Genomic DNA, 19,775 nt, shown 5'->3' on the forward strand with positions numbered 1-19,775 from the left:
GGGTTTTTCTGTATCATCCTATGGAAAAACCCAAATGAACATTTTGACCAACTCAATACATTTTGGTAATTTGTCACAGTAAGAGACCCATCCTGAGGCAGATACCAGGAAGTTCATGGCCCTAGAATAGCTCATTCTTGGGTTTAGGCATAGGCTTCTGACTTGGTTGCACCCTAGGGAGACCTGGGTTTGGAGGTGAGCAACCAGAGGAAGACCCACAAAGAGGTGATCTGCAAGACTGGTGGCAGTGACATGGGGTTCTCTTCTAGGAGACACAAAATGAAGAGCATTAAGTCTTAGAAGTCAAGGGTTCCTATTAGCTGGGGTGGTGCTGTGCCAGCCAATGAAGACCCCCTTGTGACCTGGATACTTTTCCTACTTGAAGAACTTCAGAATCTGGCACACTGGCTTCCTCCAAGGGTCCATCATATGCTCGATACCTTTTAATAAGTCTCTTATTTAATTTGTTTAAACTAACCAAGTAGATTCTTTTGGTGAGACCTATGATTACTGACAAAATGAACTTAGCCAGTGTAAAGAAAACAGGAAAAAAAAAATACACTTGCAACTACTGGTAAAATTCTGCAATGTGTCAAATATGAATGAATAAAACCCAAAGTAAGGAAGGAAGACTTCTCTGTTCATTCTTATACCTGTTCTTGAGGCGGGGATCTGAATTCCTTTGTTTTCCTGGCTGTGAGTGCAGCCGACATGTTTAAGGCTTGCATAACTTCGTTATATCGGAATCGTTGATTGTCTTGGAGCTTGGCTACAAAGTCATCTGAAAAGGCCACAATGGCTTCTATTCGGTGCCGGACCTGGCAGTCACAGAGGTATTGAAGTAGCAGGCACATCTAAAGAGATGATTAAAAAGACACCAAGTTTAATTTCTGAATTTTTCAATAGTTAATGTATATCAAAGCATAATTTGTGACAGACACACTTAGTTGTCAACTCTTCTCCTTTATTAATAGAATCCTGATTTTATGTAGACAGCAATGTGCCCAGTCCAGGCGATGAAATACAATTTGTCTAAGCTCAAATGGCAAATACCCTTTGATGTCCCTTTGATGAACGTTTACTGGCCAGCGTCCTCTGTGGCTAGAAGGGCTATAGCAAATGAGGTAGGTAAGGAAAAGTTTGCAAGGGGTCTTCTGGGAAAGCGTTTTCACCATTAACAAAAGACTAGAATATCCTGTTTTCAAAAACTGGCTAATGGCACGATCACTGATGGAAGGAGGAGGTAACACACTTTAGGATAAAAACCATAAACTGAGGATCACAGCAAGATATTATGGTCTGGGTTCCTGATGACACCATTAAACTACTACATTCATTCTAGAACTGTCTACCTCCAGACTCTGCATGTAAGTTAACTAAGTGGTTCACTGCTTATTCACTAAACAGTCAGCTGGGTATTTTCTTACCAGAAGCCAAAAGGATGTTTAACTGATACAGTGCACCATATAAACATGCCTTCCAGAGAATGTTCGGCCCAAGATTTGGGAAATATTTAAATGTACTTTATACCAACTGTGATATAAATGCACAGCAGTGTTACAGGACTTTAAATCCTCGTATTCCACCATCTTAAGTACAGCCATTTCTGTCGATGCTGCCTCTAAGCTAGCCCTAGCGTCCATGCCCCTCTCCCCACCTGCTTTGCCCCACTCCAGTGGAAACACAGTCTCCTCAGCCTTGACCCTGCATGTCAGCCTCCCGACTAGGTCGGCTCTGGACCACCCTCTCATACTCCCCTTATCTATCTTCCTCACAGCAGCTATGTTGAGATTTTTTAGAATAGACTTATCCTGCTAAAATTCTTCAATGGTTTTTTTTTTTCCATTTATTTTTATTAGTTGGAGGCTAACTAATTACTTTACAATATTGTAATGGTTTTTGTCATACATTGACATGAATCAGCCATGGATTTACATGTGTTCCCCATCCCAGTCCCCCCTCCCGCCTCCCTCTTCATCCCATCCCTCTGGGTCTTCCCAGTGCACCAGCCCTGAGCACTTGTCTCATGCATCCAACCTGGGCTGGTGATCTGTTTCACCCTTGATAGTATACTTGTTTCAATGCTGTTCTCTCTGAACATCCCATCCTCGCCTTCTCCCATAGAGTCTAAAAGTCTGTTTTGTACATCTGTGTCTCTTTTTCTGCTTTGCATATAGGGTTATCATTACCATCTTTTTAAATTCCATATATATGCGTTAGTATACTGTATTGGCTTTCTGGCTTACTTCACTCTGTATAATGGGCTCCAGTTTCATCCATCTCATTAGAACTGATTCAAATGAATGTCTGTTTAGATCTTTGGCCCAATCAAAAAATGGGCCAAAGATCTAAACAGACATTTCTCCAAAGAAGACATACAGATGGCTAACAAACACATGAAAAGATGCTCAACATCACTCATTATCAGAGAAATGCAAATCAAAACCTCAATGAGGTACCATTACACACCAGTCAGAATGGCTGCTATCCAAAAGTCTACAAGCAAGAAATGCTGGAGAGGGTGTGGAGAAAAGGGAACCCTCTTACACTGTTGGTGGGAATGCAAATTAGTACAGCCACTATGGAGAACAGTGTGGAGATTCCTTAAAAAACTGGAAATAGAACTGCCATATGACCCAGCAATCCCACTCCTGGGCATACACACTGAGGAAACCAGATCTGAAAGAGACACGTGCACCCCAATGTTCATCGCAGCACTGTTTATAATAGCCAGGACATGGAAGCAACCTAGATGCCCATCAGCAGACAAATGGATAAGGAAGCTGTGGTACATATACACCATGGAATATTACTCAGCCATTAAAAAAAGAGAAGAATTCATTTGAATCAGCTCTTCAATGGTTTTAATTGAACTTATAATAAAATTCAAAATCCACCATATGGCTGGCCTTAGCAAAGAGGTAGACTCTGTATTTACTGCCTTCTGCCTATCTCACCCTCCCTCCTCAGCTCATAAAGTTGTAGCCACACTGGTCTCTTCTCACCTCAGAGCTTGTATGACAAGCTTCTAAAGCACTCTTCCCCTCCTTCTTCACAAGTGTTGAACCTTTGCTCATCAACCTGACCTCAGGTTAAAAGGCCTCAGAAAGGTCTCCTCTCACTTTTCTCAAAGTATTCCAGCTGAAATTTTTCTTCTAGAAATCCATTTTTTTCCTTCCAAGCATTTAATGTGATTAATTATAAGATATTCTAACAGAAATACATAAGTATGCATTTCCCCCAAGGACAGTGATCTTCCTTGACCCAGTGCCTGGATCAGAGAAAGATGTCAATCAATGCTGACTGAAGAAGGAAGAGCAGAAAAGGGAGTCAAGGATGTAAGCATCAAACCGATATTAATGGAAGCATCTGAACTGAACCAAAGTAGCATTAGGAACAAGTCTTTCGGACACCTGGGTGAGCACAAAGGCAGGCAAGGTCTCTGTTTCCTTAGAAACATAGATAGGAAGTAAAATCTTGCCATTTGAGAATAGACACACCTACTGGTGAACAAATATCCTAAGGTTGGAAGGGTGGAAGTGGGGTAGAAAGTGGTATGAAAAGCTTTGTGTTTCAGGCATTCCAACAGAATGTCAGTGAAACACTGACACAGAATGTCAGTGAATCTGCAGAAACAAGGAGAAACACAAGGAAATTGCTAATGAACAAGGAGGAGAAGTGTAATAGGGAAAAACAAATCTGACTCCATATTGGATTCGTTTCTTTAACCTTTACACTCTATTGTTTTCACTACAAGTTAATTGCAAAAGGGATGTTGCTTACAGCAGCAGTCCCCAACCATTTTGGCATCAGGGACCAGTTTTGTGGAAGACAATTTTTCCATGGATAGGGTAGGGGTGGTGGTTTCAGGATGATTCAAGTGCTCATATGAGAACCTAATACTGCCACCGATCTGGCAAGAGGCAAAGCTCAGGCAGTAACGTGAGTAAGTGATTCAGAGCGGCTGTAAATACAGATGAAGCTATGCTTGCTTGCTGGCCTCTCACCTCCGGCTGTGTGACCCAGTTTCTCACAGGGGGTTAGGGATACCAGGCTTACAGTGTCTATAACAGCCCATCTCCAGGGGCCCTGCCTCCCATGCCTGAACATTAAGCTAAAATATCTTTGTTTATGCTCACAGGAAACATCCCGACCAGGCCCATCTGTGAACAGCTGCAGCAAAGAAGAGATTAATATATCCCCTGCCAAATACGGGGCTTCCCTGGTGGCTCAGATGGTAAAGAGTCTGTCTGCAGTGCAGGAGATACAGGTTCTATCCCCGGGTCAGGAAGATCCCCTGGAGAAGGGAAAGGCAACCCACTCCAGTTTTCTTGTCTGGAAAATCCCATGGACAGAGGAGCTTGTCGGGCTACAGTCCATGGGGTCGCAAAGAGTCGGACATGACTGAGCAACTAACACACCCACATGTCTCCCAAATGTGGTCAGGAAATACTTGCTATAACTTAACACCTTTTTTACTTAACCTCCACATCTCTCCCTATTCGTTTTAAAAAAGAAACTAGCATCCCAACCTGGGCAAGATGGTTCTTTGGGACACAAGAGCACCATCTTCTCAGCCTGCAAGATGTCTGAATACAGTCACTATTCCTCATTCCAACACTTCAACTCCAAATTTACTGGAGTGTCATATAGGGAGAAGATGAGCTGGGGCTCTGTAACACTGGCAGGACAAAAACCTGTGCTCCTTTCAGACACACACGTGCACACACACACACAAATATGCATACACACATTCAGAGAAATAGTGACATGCCACATCACATATGTGTATGACAGGCAGACCTGTTCTTGACCAAGAAAATTTTGCCCTGATAAAAATTTAAAATGTATCTTTTACTAACCATGGTTAATTAACCTGATTAGAAAATTAATGGATTTCATTTGGAGAAGACTCTTGAGAGTCCCTTGGACTGCAAGGAGATCCAACCAGTCCGTCCTAAAGGAGATCAGTCCTGGGTGTACACTGGAAGGACTGATGTTGAAGCTGAAACTCCAATACTTTGGCCACCTGATGCAAAGAGCTGACTCATTTGAAAAGACCCTGATGCTGGGAAAGATTGAGGGCAGGAGGAGAAGGGGACGACAGAAGATGAGATGGTTGGATGGCATCACCAACTCGATGGACATGGGTTTGGGTAAACTCCAGGAGTTGGTGATGGACAGGGAGGCCTGGCGTGCTGCAGTTCATGGGATGGCAAAGAGTCAGACACGACTGAGCGACTGAACTGCAGTGAACTGATTGCAAATGCCAGAAAATTAGATGGGCATGTTCCCAAGTACAACAAGAAGCTGGTTAAGTTTATGAAGAACTATAAAATTACCCAGGAACACAAATATACACACACACACAGAAAGAGACCAAGGTCAATGTTAATAGGTTGTGAATTCACTGCCATCGTTTTTCTCTGTTTACCTGTAATTTTACTGGCTCTGGCAGTTTCATTTGGAGCAGGCCCTCCTTGGGCCTCTTACCGCCTTTGCTTTCTTCCTCTGCGGCTCCTTCCAGCTTGGAGTCTTCCACGCAGGGCTCCTTCTCCACCACCTCGCTTTCCTCCTCGGGGCTGGCGGCCTCCTTGAACACACTAGGCTCAATCAACTGCAAGACGTGTTTCAAGTCCTCGTTGTGGAAGACACCCATGATGAGCAGGGTATAGAACAGCTTGATGAGAGGGACAAAGAGGAACTCGGTGGTGCCCCCAACGGGGTCTCGCGCATGAAGGCTGCCCTCTTTCACGGCTTCTGTCAGCATCTGGATGGTCTTGGCCTTCAGGATGTCCAGCGGGAACTCCGGGCTATACTGGTAACCCTCCGTATTAATGCTGACAAAGCTCGGGGAGGAAAACTGCATCCGCGGCCGGAGGGAGGTGCTGAGGCCGATGCCCGGCAGCCCGTGTTTTTTGTTCTCATCCGGGAAGAGGGTGATGCTCTTCGTCTCCTCGGTCATGGGGACGATGAACTCGTTGTTCATCATGAGCCTGGCGGTGGCGTAGGAACTGAGGTGGATGTCAATGAGCAGGTCGTAGTAGCCGGCGCGCAGCAAGCCGGGCATGTACTTGTTCTCGATGGCGTACAGCAGCTGCGGCTCGTCCACGTGGCTGCACAGGGCGTGGGCCACGCGGTGGTTCCCGAGCGCGCAGACAGCCGAGTAGAGCCGGAGAGTGTGGTAGTGGAACTTGAGCAGCTCCTCCTGCTCTGTCAGTTCCAGAATGTCCACAGACCTGGAGACGGGAGAAGGTAAGCATGGACACTGAAAGCGGTTCTCCACCAGAGGAGAAGCCTGCCTCTCTCCTAGGTCTCACAAGTTATAGAAACAGACACTTAAATGAGCATGTATAAGTGTCTATTTAAACATCTACTTGTATTTTCTGCATCCCCTCCCTTTGTATGACTTTTTTTTTTTTTTTGGTGGTTGTTGTTTTATTTTTGTTTATTTATTTTTAGGCTGCATCATCTGGGATGCAGGATCTTGGCTCCCCCACCAGGGATGAAACTTGTGGCCCCTTCACTGGCCCCCCAATGAAGTGGCCCCTTCACGTCACTGGACCACCAAAGAAGTCCCTACAGTAATTTTTTTAAATTAGCCTTTTATGACATGTTTGATGACAGCACAGTTTTCTTTTTTTAATCAATTCTAGATATTTAAAAAATTTTCTTCCAGATAGAATTTTATGTTGAAAATAGTGCTTGGAGCTTTCTTCATGCCCCGTCACCCCAAGATTCTGGGCATCACTTTTATTAATAGATAATCTGGGTCTCAAGTTGAGCCTGGGGACTCCCCTCCTCTCAGAATTTAAGCACTGTTTGGAAAATCCGTAATCTCCTTTTCCAATTTGGCTAACCAGCTTCAAGAAGACAGAAAACTAACTCTGCCTTAGGCTGACTTGTCTCTGACTTTAGGATCAGCTATTACCCTAATAATAGTCACCAGTCAGTAGGTGAAACGGAGGGATAATTCTTTTGACATAACTACCTACTTATGTGTCCCTCAAAGACCCAAACATATGCCAATGCCACCCTATTTCTACCAGGTATGTGCTGCTCATGAAACAAACAGTATTAGAGACGTTTTCACTTAGGAAAGGTTCTATTGGGAATCTTGAGTTTACATCAGATCATTTTGCTCCTGCCATATACATCATCACCTTTCAGCACAATTAAACTTTTAACATATGGCCAGAATAAGCCTAAAGTCAAGTCATTCCTTTTAGAAGAGAGTCTATTTTAAAAGCACATAATTTCTTTAGAGGGACTAAGTTTTCAAAACTGTTTAAATTACATAGATTGTTCATGGACAACACTATAGCATTAAAGGCAGAAATTTGATACATTCATAATCAAGGAACTGCTCATTCATCTCCAAAGGTGCCCTTGGTGAGACTAATATAATCTCATCAGGACAGGGGCTGTTATACACTTTGCTTATTAGTATTCACCCAGCACCCAGCGTAGCACACAATAGATAATGAGCAATTATCTGTGATTCTTTATCATTAGGCTTTGTCACTATCTTTAGATGCCCTGTCATCCTGTCTGTACTTATCCACTGTACATGTCCTTTTCAGGTCATAGGCATTCTGTCAAAAGCCACTGTGACGTGATAGTGCTGACTTATTCCAGACCCCATGTTCTGACTCAGAGTAATTACCCACCCGTGTATCACCTTGGCTTCCAGGAAACCACACATCTGCTAGGCCCAGCTACAAGCACCTCGCTCTTGGAACGGTATGATTGAGTATGTCTTCCCTCAAAGTGAAGTAGAGGATTCCCATATCTTAGCTGGGCTCTTCAGTCTCCCAAGAAGACTGTTACCTCACCCCTCAGCCTAGCTGATGATTTAAATATATAAATCCATTCATTGTAGCAACACAGAGTATCTACACTCTAGATTTCTTACTGAAATCACTTAGAAATGATTTCTCTGGTTCCCCCTCTACTGTCTTACAGTTCTCTGATACTCTCTTAGTGTGCTGCCTTAACTCAGATGGTGGCTGTACCTGTCTGAATTTTTACTTGCTATTTTCTCATCAGCAAAACAAGAATGAGGGAATAAATCAGAGACTATTAAGTCATACCTTTAGCTGCAATACAATCATTTTCTTTCAGTAAACAAGGAGTTGAGATATAGACTGAAACTTGGAATGTGCAAAATAATGTCTGCCTTGCCACATGATATTAACATTTTATAAAGCCCATTTTGTTTCCCCAGCAGCACCCCTGAGCCCCTGGCCAGGGTCTAATTTGATAGGTCCCCATGAGACAGTAAGGGATGTTTGGGCCTGACCTGTTCTCCTCTGGGATATGAAGTGACATGAACTGCAGAGGCTCCACGCACTGCACCAGCCAGCCCTGGCGTTCACTTATTCGAGAGACATCTACCTTCAAGAACTGGTTGGGCATTCTGCTCCACAGGACATGTGAGAGAAACTGCACATGGAGACGTGGGGGACACTGTGGCACAGGGTTTTTGTGCTCACTCTTGAATAATCCCGCTGAGAGAGGCATCACATTCTAGGAAATGGGAAAGCAGAAAAGAATGAATGGATAACACACTCCTTGGGGTCAAAAAAGTGATCACTAGAGTTCTGTGCAGGAAAGAGATAATGAAAGATACACTGTGTGTTGAGCAGAGTCAATACAAAAACTAACAAATTGGGTTGAGTTGTTCCAGAAAGGACCAGCAGAGAAAATTTGAGGATCTTTTCTCCTCCATACTAAGTGACACAGTGAGGATGCATGAGCAAGCAAGTATATCCAGTATCTGTTCTACATCTTTACAAAGCCAAGTCCTCAGCACACCCGGCAAGGCTTTAGCTGCTTTCATCCAAAGGTCCTAAAAGACTGGTCACATTCACTTGGCTTTCTTCCTCTCTCCTTGTCTGTCCTTCATCACCCACCTCATTCATCTTTAAGCTACTTACTACCCCACTCATCATCAGGTTTGCCAGGTTTGAGTAACCAGCAATATACCAGAGACAGCTCAACAGATAAACATGACTACTAAATAAGAAAAGAGAATTAACCAGGTATGAACCAACACAACTTCTTTCTCCACCTTCCTCCACCTCCAATACATACCTTCAGCCATCTCAACTCCTACAGTTTGGTCTCAGGGAAAGAAAAGTCTCTACTTTGCCAAAGCTTATTCATTCATTTTTGACCATGATACCACCCTGCCTGCCTCTTCTGGACCAATGAAACAATGAACTCATCTTTCTGCATTACCTTTGGTCTCTCTCCTCTAGAACCTTCTCTACTGCATTATTTACACTTCCTCATCCTCAAGCTACTTTCCTGTTCTCTTCTGCTAATGGGGAAGATAAACAAGGCACTTGTATCAGACACTGAGAATGGATCAGTGGACAAAACAAACTTCCTACCCTCATACAGCTTCTATTGTTTTACTAGAGCTATAAAACAAACAAAATAAGCAATTAAATAGTTTATTAGAAAAGAGTCATGGAAAGGAAAAAAGAATGAGGATGAGAGAATCAGAATGCAGGACAGCAATAATAAACAGCATTATCAGCATAGGTGTAACTGAGAAGACATTTAAAGAAAAATCCAAAGAAGAACCATGTGGATACGCAGAGAAAGAAACTTCTGTGCAAAGGAATCTGTGAATGCAAAGGACCCAAGGAGGGAATTTGCCTGGCAAATCTGAGGAAGAGTCGAAGGACAGTGTGGCTGCAGTGAAGTGAAAGAGGAGAGATTAGGAGAAAATGAAGTCAGAGGGAAACAGGATGTCAGATGGTTTAGAACTTGTGAACCTTCATGAGACCTCTTAATTTTATTCAGGGAAACAGGGTTTTGAGCAGTGAAATGACATGATCTGATTTTCATTTTAAAATAATGACAGTCACTCAGGTGGTTCTATCATAAACAGATGGGTGATGATGAATTGAATGATGAATGAAATAAATGAATTGATGATGGGTGAACTGAAGAAATCCAGATGGGAAATAATGGTGATGGAAAACAGTGTGGTGACCGGCAGGACTGATGGTGGTCAGTAGGTGGAGGATTTGCTGGGGGACAGAACTAGGATGCAGAATGCAAAGGAAGGAAGCCAAGGATGACTCTGAGGTTTGGGGTCTGAGTTATTAACTGACAGGACAGGAGGACTTAGGCAGGCAGGTCAGGAGGAGGGGGTAGTGATGGTTGACAGTCCAGTTTTGGACATATCCATCCAGTATGTGATATCTATAGCGAAAAATGGAAAATGTCAAATAAACCAATATTAGAGTCTGGGTTCTGAGAAACTACCACTTTTCTGTCAAATTTTAACTTTCTTTCAATTGTCCAAACTTGCTACCTGTCCTTCATGTTCAAACTTGAATACTATGAATTGAATAATCTTGAACCAAATAACATGGCTTCTTCCATCATTTTATGGAAATTTTTTGAAAGGTCACTAAAGCCCTCCTACTTAACCAAAGTCACAATTCCTTTAGTCCATATTATACTGACTTTTCTGTGGCAGCTGGAATCTCATGTTACAAAAGCAGAAACTGCATTCACATGGTTTAAGGATCATGCCCAAGGTAACCAGGCCGGCAGGCAGCTGCCCATCAACTTCACTATGAGGTGTGCCCAGCGTCTCAGTGTATACAACTGCAAATTTCAACTAAATTCCTCTTCCCAAATTTCAACAGGCTCTTCTGCTTGTTGTTGTATTAGTATCGTCTGGCCCAACGAAAATTATTTAAATTAATCCTTTTGGGATGAACATATGTAAATACTATACTATATGTAAAACAGATAACTAACAATGATGTACTACTTAGCAAGGGAACTGTACCCAATATTTTGTGATAACCTATAAAGAAAGAGAATCTCAAAAAGAATATGTTTATGTATAACTGAATCACTGTGCTATGCTATACACTTGAAACTAACACAACATTGTAAATCAACTACACTTTAATTAAAAGAAAGAAACATCTCTCCCTCCACAAAAAAATAAAAATAAAAATAAAAAATTCTTCATTTCTCCTTGAGCGCTGAATCCAATCAACAAACTCTTTTAATCCAATCTATTGACAAACTCAATTAATTTCTCCCCTAAAACATCTTCTCATGTATCATTCTCTATGATGACTTTCATGAATCTTATCATTCTTCTCCCACATGGATAGAATCAAATTGTGATATCTAATTATTACTGCCTGCTCTCATTTTTATGAGAGCAGATGTTTTCCATATTACTACCGACATATTTTTCCAAAACAGGTTTGATTATACTCAGTCCCTTCTTTCAAATTTCCAGTGAATCGCCACCGTCTATGGAATAGGTGTCAACTTCTTAGTGTGGCAGCTCAAGATGTTTCAACTGGAACCTGGTCTACCTTCCATCCATACTAATCTCTGGCCACGTCCCAGAAGCATCCTTTGATACAGTAACACTGAATTCCTTAACCTGCAGCATTTTTCATGCCTTCAAATTTTTACTCTTTCACCTTCTGTATAGAATGCCTTCTCCAAGCAAATGTACCTTAAGATCTGCTGTTCAGGCTGTGAAAAATCAACCTAAATGTCACCTGCTCTTTCAGCTGCTCCTGATCCACACCATCCTACTTAGCTATTTTCTCGTTTATGTTTCCAGAGTACTCTGTACCTGCCACTCTTCTAGCACTTACCAGTATGTAGCACATTTCCAGCCTTTCAGTCCCATTCACTAACTCACCTGTGAGTTCAATGATTACTGACTTGTATAAAATTTGGCATATTTGTTCTGTGTAAGTCTAGTTTTATTGAATAATTTATTTATGATGACCAAAGAAAACACCTTCTAGTTAATGATGTTACCCTAGTGACCTGAACAAGAATTACAGAATTTTCAAACATGGCAACATTTTTCTTAGTGATTTATATGATTAATATCAGTACTAATAAAGAAGTGAATTCATTTAAGAAGTAAATGCTATTTCCTAATGGAAAATAACCCAAATACAATAACAGGGATGGATCGTTCTTACCTTTATTCTTCCCAACTCAAACTGAAAAACATTGGGACTTGTAGCTTGTGCAAAAACTGCAGGGAATAACTTTGTGCTTGGCTCCACCTTAAATAAGCAAGCAAATTCCATAATATTAGTAAGGGCAGAGACACAAAGAAAACATACTTTCTTCATAACACTTACAGGACACTTTCACAGAAAAAGACTTTTCCTTCCTCTCATGTGGATATTCCCTTTCAATAACTGGAGTATTTCATTTCAGGACTGTGTGAACATTTTTGGAGAAATACACTTCTTACTCTGAAGGACTTGTGACACAGTTATTACTCAAAGAGAAGTAAAAATACAGAATCAAATCATTTGTGTCTTCATGCCTTATTTCTAATTTGCGCTTTTTTTTAAAACTCTTTTTGGCCATATCACAGGGCATGTGGGAACCTACTTTCCCAACCAGAGATCAAACCTGTGCCCCTGTATTGGCAGCATGGAGTCTCAACCACTGGACCACCATGAAAGTGAAGTGAAGTTGCTCAGTCATGTCCGACTCTTTGCAACCCTATGGACTGTAGCCTACCAGGCTTCTCTGTCCATGGGATTTTCCAGGCAAGTGTACTAGAGTGGCTTGCCATTTCCTTCTCCAGGGGATCTTCCCATCCCAGGGATTGAACCCAGGTCTCCCGCATTGTAGGCAGACACTTTACCCTCTGAGCCAGCTGGGAGGACCACCATGAAGACCCCATAATTTCTAATTTACTTTTTGGTATTGCAAAATGTGTTTTCCTCTCTAACGAGGATAAAGGTTTCTTCTCTGGAGGCACAAGGTCATCCCTGACCACACACCTGATAATAGGTGCTCAGTTCCTTGCCGTTGGCCGTGAAGGTGAGCAGCCCACTGGCGGCATCCACCACGCAGCCAATCTCCAGGCCGTTGTTGTTGCGTCCTTGCCCCGGGCTCAGGCTCTCCCCCGCACACACCATATAGCAATTGCTGCGTTTGATGCTGAATTGTAAAAAAACATGTTTATCTTTGTACAAGCAAAGACAGTGTGGTAAGCATGGATGTCTGGCAGACTAAACCTAAGTTATGCTGTGCAAGCAACAAGCTCATGCTGAAATGGGACAGGTGCACAATGGGCCCGATTCTGTGATTCTGAGCAAAATTCCACTGACTTCAGTGGCCATTCTGAGTCAGGTCTTCCAGTCTCTCAATTTCACACCTAATGAAGACAGGTCAACTGGTAGGAACCAAGGTTAAGAACTGACCTGCACCTTCCCTCCAAAAACTCAAACCAAACTGGACCTTTTTCTGAAGTTCAAAAAAGTTTAAGTATGTAATAATCATCCAAATTGGTAATTTTCATTCTCGTAGTTTTTTATTTTAAACCACTTATTCTGAGATGAGAAGCATCCATTTCCAGACACTATAGAGCCCTAGGCCAATTCTACACGAGCCATCAATGACTCAACAGATGTAAACTTTGGCTAAGATTAAGCCCCTTTCTGGATAATTCCTGGTGATCTGTTATGAGAGATAGACTTCAGCTGGGATGTGCACCAGATCCGTGATGTTAACAATAAACCCCACCTGAGTTTCAAGCTCACCAAAACCTTCATCAGAGATGGTGGCAAACCTAGATGCTCTGAGTTTGCCGCTACACAGTGCATGTGTGAATGAGGCTAGAAAAAAGGCCAAATGCAGGCAAGCAGTAAGAAGAGAGTAAACAGGCTGAGATAAAGTCAGTTTCTGAATAATCAAAAGTTGGCTGTGTTTCTATGCCCTTTTTACATAAGTTTCAACAACCTTCCTTAGCCTGTATTTCCTACACCAAAATCATCAATCAGATAACAGGGGTCCCCAACCGCTGGGATCTAATGCCTAGTGATCTGAGGTGGATCTGATGCAATAATAATAGAAAATGCACAAGTAAACATAATGTGTTTGAATCATTCCCAAACCATCCCCTACCCCTGGCCCGTGGTAAAATTATCTTCCATGAAACTGGTCCTTAGTGCCAAAAAGGTCTGGGGACCGCTGATGTTATCACATCCCTATTCTAAGTTATCTCCTTTCATTGTCCCCATCTATGAAAATCAATAAATCCATCAGAATACGTCTGGAAACAGGCAGTTTGGGCCTCCCTACTGATGTACACAGTACTCTTCATTGGAGGATTTTTTGCTAAGTCCACTGTCTTGAGTGCTAAGTTCACTGCGGTTCAAGTGTTACAACCTGAAGGCAGGAGAGGGAGCTTCCAGTCACCAAAAATAATGACACAGGTAGAAAAGAAGAGTAATATTCTAGGGAAAGAGAGGCCCTCTCTATGAGAGCCATCACTGCAGATCAGAGAAGATGCAGACACAACCGGCCGGGTCTCCTCTTGGCTTGTTCTGCAAGGAAGAGAACCTTCTTCACTTTTTTGAAGGTTTGGTTTGAGTTTCGTTTGTTTTACAAATGAGAAAGGATGGCACAGAAAGTGTAACTGACTTACCCAGAGCCACACAGCAAGTCAATGGCAAAGCTGAGGAAAGAATCCACTGCTCCTCAGTTGGAGTTCAAATGCGTCCATCCGGTCTATACCACTAGCCCACACTCTCTTCACGTTTTTCTCCCCACCACCTAACCAGTTCCCAAGATACAGACCAGACTACAGGCTAAATGCCTCACATTCACCTGTCTCTTAATTCGTGGAACGAAGGCTAAGTAATGGCAACCCAAGTCGTTAGTCATGCTCAATGTCACCTGAAGGAACACATGATTAGTACCCCCAAGACGCAATGCTCTTACTTTATATGATTTTGCACTTGTAATATATTCAGATTCCTTACTGGCTTGTTTGAACAACAAAAAAGGATACTGACATTAATGGTTTGGTTATATTGTTCCTATAAATAGAATATTATTTTAGGTATAAAAATCCAAGAGAAAATGATGCCTAGGTTTATCCACATTTTTATTAGATATCATTTATGTAACAAAAAATGGAGGAAAAACCAACCTTTCGTGCACCTTTCCTTTTTCATCTCCCAGAGTCACGGTCACTGTACGAACTCTGTCCAAGTCAAAGCCTGTATCGTACTGATGGAAATCGGATGTGATCCAGCCCACCCAGACATTGGCAGGTTCTTGTCCAGGAAAGATTCTCACTGAGTAATAGTACTGTCAAGATAGCAACACCAAGTATTGGCAAAGCAAAAAGAAACAAAACTTTGACTTTCAATGTCTTTAAGTTGCCTAAGAAGATATGTCTTTATTTAAAATCATTTGACCTATTTACAGCAACATCAATGCAACTAGAGATTATCGTACTAAGTGAAATAAGTCAGAAAGAAAAAGAAAAATACTTTATGATATCACTTATATGTGGAATCTAAAATATGACACAAATGAACCTATCCATGAAACAAAAACAGAAACTCAGACATAGAGAACAGACTGGTGCTTACCACGGGGGAGGGGGTTGGAAAAGGGATGGGCTGGGAGGTTGAGGTTAACAGACAGAAGCTTTTATACATAGAATGCATAAAAAACAAGGTCCTACTGTATAGCACAGGAAATTATATTCAATATCTTACAATAACCTAGAATGGAAAAGAATCTGAAAAATATAATATATATATATATGTATAACTGAATCACTTTGCTGTACATCTGAAATTAATAGAACATTGTAAATTAACTATACTTCAACAAAAAATAAAATAATAGTATATTCAATTAAGTTATAAAAACAGCAACAAAACTCAAAGCTTAAAAGCAGAAAAAAAAACCACTTGGCCTAATTAAAACAATATAGGCACAAAGGACTGATGTGGCAAAATAAGAAAAGTCTTGAAACAGAGATCCCAAATTATTTCAGAAGTAATGGGAAAAAGAGAAAAGACTATCATGAGCAAAGATGATCTGAACCTTTTTATTAAATATACTTTCAAGTATGAATGTATGGTGATGTATATGTGTGTGTGTGTGTGTGTGTGTGTGTATATATATATATATATATATATATATATATGCATGTGTGTGTGTATGTATACATATATATTATGTTTACGTAATAAAATCATCAGTCCATTAGGCAGGTAAGCTTTGAATTCTTCAAGCTTATTCAAGAACACTAATCTATTCTAGAGTTTTCATACCTGTTTTAAACCTGTTTCATATTGTTTTATACCCTAAATATGCTTTGCTTTAGTGATATGTTGCTATCACTAACATAAGATCCTTAAAATCACTCCTTAAAATCACTTTGAAATAGTTCAGATCTAATATGTGAAAGTCAAGTTCAAACACGGGGAACTTTACAAGGGACACAGCTCCCGTATTTTTTTTCCGTTTGGAGTTTTATGAGGAGTGTTTTAAAATTTTTAAACGGCAGACAGCACAACTTGACGTCTAACAAAGTATGATAAATGGTCTTGTAGACACATCACTGAGATGAAGGAAACTACACAAGGTGATTGGAAAACTTAGGTGGCAAATTAAAATGTTACCAAGGAAGAGGATCGCAAAATCAGGACTGAGGGTGCCATTAGGTGCTATTTTTCTTTTTTTTTTTTCATTTATTTTTATTAGTTGGAGGCTAATTACTTTACAATATTGTAGTGGGTTGTGGGTGCTATTTTTCTTAAAGTAGCTTGCGTAATATAGGGCATCCAGTCCCATCATTTCAGGCAAATAGAAAGGGAAAAGGTGGAAATGGTGGCAGATTGTATTTTCTTGGGCTCCAAAGTCACTGTGGACGGGCACTGAAGCCATGAAATTAAAAGATGCTTGCTCCTTGAAAAGAAAGCTTTGACCAACTTAGACAGCATATTAAAAAGCAGAGACATCACTTTGCCAACAGAGTTCCGTATAGTCAAAGTTATGGTTTTTCCAGTAGTCATGTACAGATGTGAGAGCTGGACCATAAGTTCAATTATGATTGAACTTTGGCAGAGCATCAAAGAACTGATGCCTTCGAATTGTGGTGTTGGAGAAGGCTCTGAGAGTCGCATGGACTGCAAGGAGATCAAACCAGTCAATCATAAAGGTAATCAACTCTGAATACTCATTGGAAGGACTGGTGGTGAAGCTGAAGCTCCAATACTCTGGCCACCTGATGTGAAGAGCCGCCTCAGTGGAAAAGACCATGAGGCTGGGAGAAATTGCAAGGAAAAGGAAAAGAGGGTGGATGAGATGGTTAGAAAGTATCCCCAACTCAATGGCCACGAGTCTGAGCAAACTCAGGGAGGTAGTGAAGGACGGGGCAACCTGCTGTGCTGCAGTCCATGCGGTCACCGGACTTAGTGACAGAACAATAGCGACAACAGCCACCTCAGAAAATACATGCCTTGCAACTTCCTGGTCCCTGAGACATAAGTGAGTAATTATCTTAAAAATACACTTGCACCACAGTGGGCTACCGTGGTGGCTCAAATGGCAGAAATCAGCCTACAATGCAGGAGACCAGAGTTTGACCTGAATCAAAGCTAACTATCTGAAACGCAGACCATGAGCATTGGCAAACAGAAATAAATGACGAAAGCAGCAACCTCATACCGTGGACGTTTGCATCAAGTAATCGTAGTCATCCCTCTCATCTGCAAGGACGTCTTCAGTGAGTCTTGCAGAATGGCTGGTGCTATAATCTGGCTTTGTTCTTCGAAGCAAAAACCTGAAATATATTAGAGGATTAGGAATAAGCAACTTTAAAATGTTCTGTCTATCTCAAACATGAACGTATAATTAAGTTGACTGTTTGACTGGCTGTCAAACAGTATGATTAACCCCCAAGAGGGCATCTGACAATATCTGGAGATATTTTTGGTTGTAACAACTGGTGGAGTGTGCCACCGGCATCTAGTGGTGGAGGCCAGGGATACTGCTAACCACCCATCAATGCACAAGGCAGACTCTTACAATAAATAACTATATGACCCAGAGCACTGGCGATAGTGCTAAGGTAGAGAAATTTGCATTTATTGTAAGAAAGGATGCAAAAACAATTTGCCTTCTTCTCCATTAAAAACTACTATTTAAAATAAAATACTAAAAATGTTATTTAGAATATAAAGACAGAATACTTCAACCAATGTTGTAAATGGAAACATCTTAAAAACTAACTCTTGGGAGAAAGTACTTACAATCATATATCTGAAGATAGCTTAATATCTAGAATATATAAAGAACTCCTACAAATCAGTAACAAAAAAGTAAATCACCCAATCAAAGAAAAAAAAAATGGCCAAGAAGTCGAATAGACATTTCTCTAAACATGATATACAAATAACCAATAAGAATATAAAAAAATGTTCAATATCACTAATCATCAGGGACATGGAAATGAAATCCACAGTGAGACATCACTTCACACTGTTTAGGATGGCTACTAGCAAAGAAACCAGAAAATAACAATGGTTGACAAGGATATGGAGAAATTGAGACCCTTGTGCAGTGGTGACGGAATTGTAAAATGGTACAACTACCACGGAGTACAATAATTTTTTTCCTTAAGAATTTAAATACAGCACCACCAGGCATCCCACTTTTGACTATATATCCAAAGGAACTGAAAGTAGGGTCGTGAAAAGCTATTTGCACATCCATGTTCATAACAGCATGAATCACAATAGCCAAGAGGTGGAATCACTCTAAATGGCCATCAGTGGATGAATGGATAAACAAAATGTGGTGCATATACACACACTGGAATATTGTTCAGCCTTAAAAAGGAAGTGAATTCTGACATATGCTGCAACACACATGACCCTTGAGGACAATATGCTACATAAGTCAGTCACAGAAAGACAAAAACTGTGTGACTTCGTTTATATGAGGTATCTAAAGCAGTCAAATTCATAGAAACAAAAAGTGGAGATGAGCAGGGGCTAGCACAGGTTGGAAGGGAACGCTGTTACATGGGTGTAGAGTTTCAGTTTTGCAAACTAAAAATGTTCCAGAGATCTGTTTCACAACAATGCGAATACACTTAGCATTACTGAACTGTACACTTTAAAAAGGGTTATGATGGCAAATTTTAGTTCTGTCACAATAAAAAAAACCATAGGAAAAGTAACTCTTGAGATAGGTTGTTAGTGCTAACAAATCATAGGGCAAGCAGGCTGCTTTATTCCTCTGTGGAATCCTTGGCACATAAAGAAGGAAGAAGAGGTAGAACAAATTGACTTTGGATATGCCTTACCCTCTACTGCCCTCTCCTGTGACCCCACATAATAACTACACATTTAAAATCATTTACAAAATTAAAATTACAAAAAATTTAAAAATCATTTTGCATATATCAATGACCTCTGTTTCAGACGAGAGGGTTTTTCCTGAGCATAATCTTTGTGGTTATTAAACTCTGGTTTTGCAGCTTCTTTGTCTTTGTCTCCTCGATCTGGCACCAGATGGCCGTGAGCTGTCTTCATGAGAACCTCAAAGTCTGAATCCACATCATAATCCTCCAGATCATTCTTGGGCCCAAAGAGGCCGGTGCCAGGGATCCCTCCAGCTGCAGGCTTGGAGAAGACCTCTGCACACTCGATGGGCATGCTCAGACGATAAAACATGATATCCGTGCTGCTGCTCTGAGAACCAAAGGACTTCTGAGTGACCTTTAAACATGGGGAACTGTCGATGGTGCCATCTATTCTGGTCACCTAGCAAATGAAGAGACAATCATTCAGATGCTCAGGACTGTTGACTTCCTGATTCCAAAACCCCTTTAAACATGCATCACACCTTTAAAACCCCAGACATGGCCCACTCGTGGCATGATTTTATAAATGAGATCATTAAACATAGGGATGGTTGTATAA

The 19,775-nt window shown here is 41.2% G+C and overlaps 1 protein-coding gene across 12 annotated transcripts in view; it reads right to left on the reverse strand.

The window, feature by feature from the left end:
- The window catches only part of RYR2 (ryanodine receptor 2), a 794,016-nt gene that overhangs the window by 256,439 nt on the left and 517,802 nt on the right, over window positions 1-19,775 (reverse strand). For all 12 annotated transcript variants that reach the window (XM_043925904.1, XM_043925902.1, XM_043925903.1 and 9 more), the window contains exons 31-38: window positions 19,264-19,616; window positions 17,515-17,629; window positions 14,975-15,135; window positions 12,819-12,978; window positions 11,997-12,083; window positions 8,303-8,529; window positions 5,435-6,239; window positions 654-854 (exon numbers count right to left, since the gene is read on the reverse strand). In XM_043925904.1, the coding sequence (XP_043781839.1) occupies window positions 654-854; window positions 5,435-6,239; window positions 8,303-8,529; window positions 11,997-12,083; window positions 12,819-12,978; window positions 14,975-15,135; window positions 17,515-17,629; window positions 19,264-19,616 (2,109 nt within the window). The remainder of the gene's footprint in view (window positions 1-653; window positions 855-5,434; window positions 6,240-8,302; window positions 8,530-11,996; window positions 12,084-12,818; window positions 12,979-14,974; window positions 15,136-17,514; window positions 17,630-19,263; window positions 19,617-19,775) is intronic.

This window comes from Cervus elaphus, chromosome 15, assembly GCF_910594005.1.
Source record: "Cervus elaphus chromosome 15, mCerEla1.1, whole genome shotgun sequence".
Taxonomy (NCBI): domain Eukaryota; kingdom Metazoa; phylum Chordata; class Mammalia; order Artiodactyla; family Cervidae; genus Cervus; species Cervus elaphus.